Here is a 1,290-nt window from a genome sequence, read left to right as displayed (position 1 = left end):
AGCTAGGAAACCCACCACGGGCCCCATCCACCCTCCCCCACTGCCCTCTGCCGCCAGGGGTTTGTCCGACCCCTTCTGACTGGGCCCCGAACGAGATGGCAGGCAGTGGGGGGCCTCTCACCCGAACCCCCAGAGTGGGGGAGACAGGGCAAGGGACCCCCCCAGCAGGCAGGGAACCCCCGTTACCCGGAGCAGGTAGTTGAGCCGGGCCAGCGCCTCCAGGAAGATGTCGGCCCCCTTGTTGGAGAATTCGTAGCGCCCGGCGATGAAGAAGAACAGGGTCTTGTCCAGGTTAAAGTCCAGGTGCCTGGGGCAGAGAAACCCCTGAATGTCCAGCCTCCACGCCCCACCCCAGAGCCAGCCGCATCCCAGCGCCGGGCGAGGGGTCCCCGTATACTCAGCCCGCTCGCCCCACCACAGAACCAGCTGAATCCCCACCCAGGAGGAGTCCAGTTGCCATACTACACCTAGCACTGGGGTGAAAGGGGGGGATCTGACCTCACATGCCCCCTTAATCCTCTACAGCACCTCAAGGGGGTAGTACAGAGACAGCAGGTGCAGTATTACCAGCAGCCAGAAGGGGGCGCTGAGGGGAATTCCAGGAGGAAAGGAGCAGGGTCCAGTGAGTGGGGGGGGGGGGGGGGGGGGGCTGGGACCCAGGACTCCTGGGTTCTATCCCCAGCTCTGGGAAGGGAGTGCGGTCTAGTGGGTTGGGGGGGGGGGGGGCTAAGAGCCAGGACGCCTGGGTTCTACCACGGTGGCGATGGAAATACTGTTCCAAGGTTGTGCCTGTGGGACCGAGCAGGTTGGGGCGCCCCAGAAGTTGGGGTGTCAGGGACTCACCCATAGAAATGCCCCCGGACGAACTCCTGGATGTGGGCCTTGCTCTGGGCGTGGAGGTTCTGGAACTCGTGCATGGCAGAGAATTTCTTGACATTCAGGCCGTTGGGGGTCACCATATCTGGGGGGGTGGGGGGGGCAGGAAAAGGGGGGCACCGGAGAGCAGACACGGGGCAGCCATTAGTGGGAAATAACCAGGCCTGGGATTGCCTGTTCTTCCCCACGCTGTTCTATGTGGCTGCTCAACAGCCCCCGCGTTCCACCCCAGAGGGGGCGAATCCCAGTGCTGGACGAGGGGTCCCTGCATACCCATCCCCCGCGTCCCGCCCCAGAGGCCCCCCGCGTCCCCAGCCAGCCCTGCGCCCCCAGCCCCTCACCGGGTTTTCTCTTGAGCAGGTGTTCGGCTTCCACGGCCGTGATCTGGGACACGGTGGTGAAGACGTGGGTGCA

At 64.7% G+C, this 1,290-nt stretch overlaps 1 protein-coding gene across 1 annotated transcript; it reads right to left on the bottom strand.

The window, feature by feature from the left end:
* Window positions 1-121: 121 nt before the first annotated feature.
* LOC113408285 (glycogen [starch] synthase, muscle-like) lies at window positions 122-1,284 on the bottom strand (the record flags this gene model as incomplete). The annotated part of the gene is made up of 3 exons (XM_026661468.1): window positions 122-307; window positions 844-961; window positions 1,218-1,284. Coding segments are annotated over 3 exons (371 nt in total), but the record flags the coding sequence as incomplete, so codon positions are not given.
* Between the last annotated feature and the right edge of the window lie 6 nt (window positions 1,285-1,290).

This window comes from Terrapene carolina, unplaced genomic scaffold (genome assembly GCF_002925995.2).
Source record: "Terrapene carolina triunguis isolate 2854851 unplaced genomic scaffold, T_m_triunguis-2.0 Scaffold5970, whole genome shotgun sequence".
Taxonomy (NCBI): Eukaryota; Metazoa; Chordata; order Testudines; family Emydidae; genus Terrapene; species Terrapene triunguis.
This window is presented reverse-complemented; position numbering and strand designations above follow the sequence as displayed.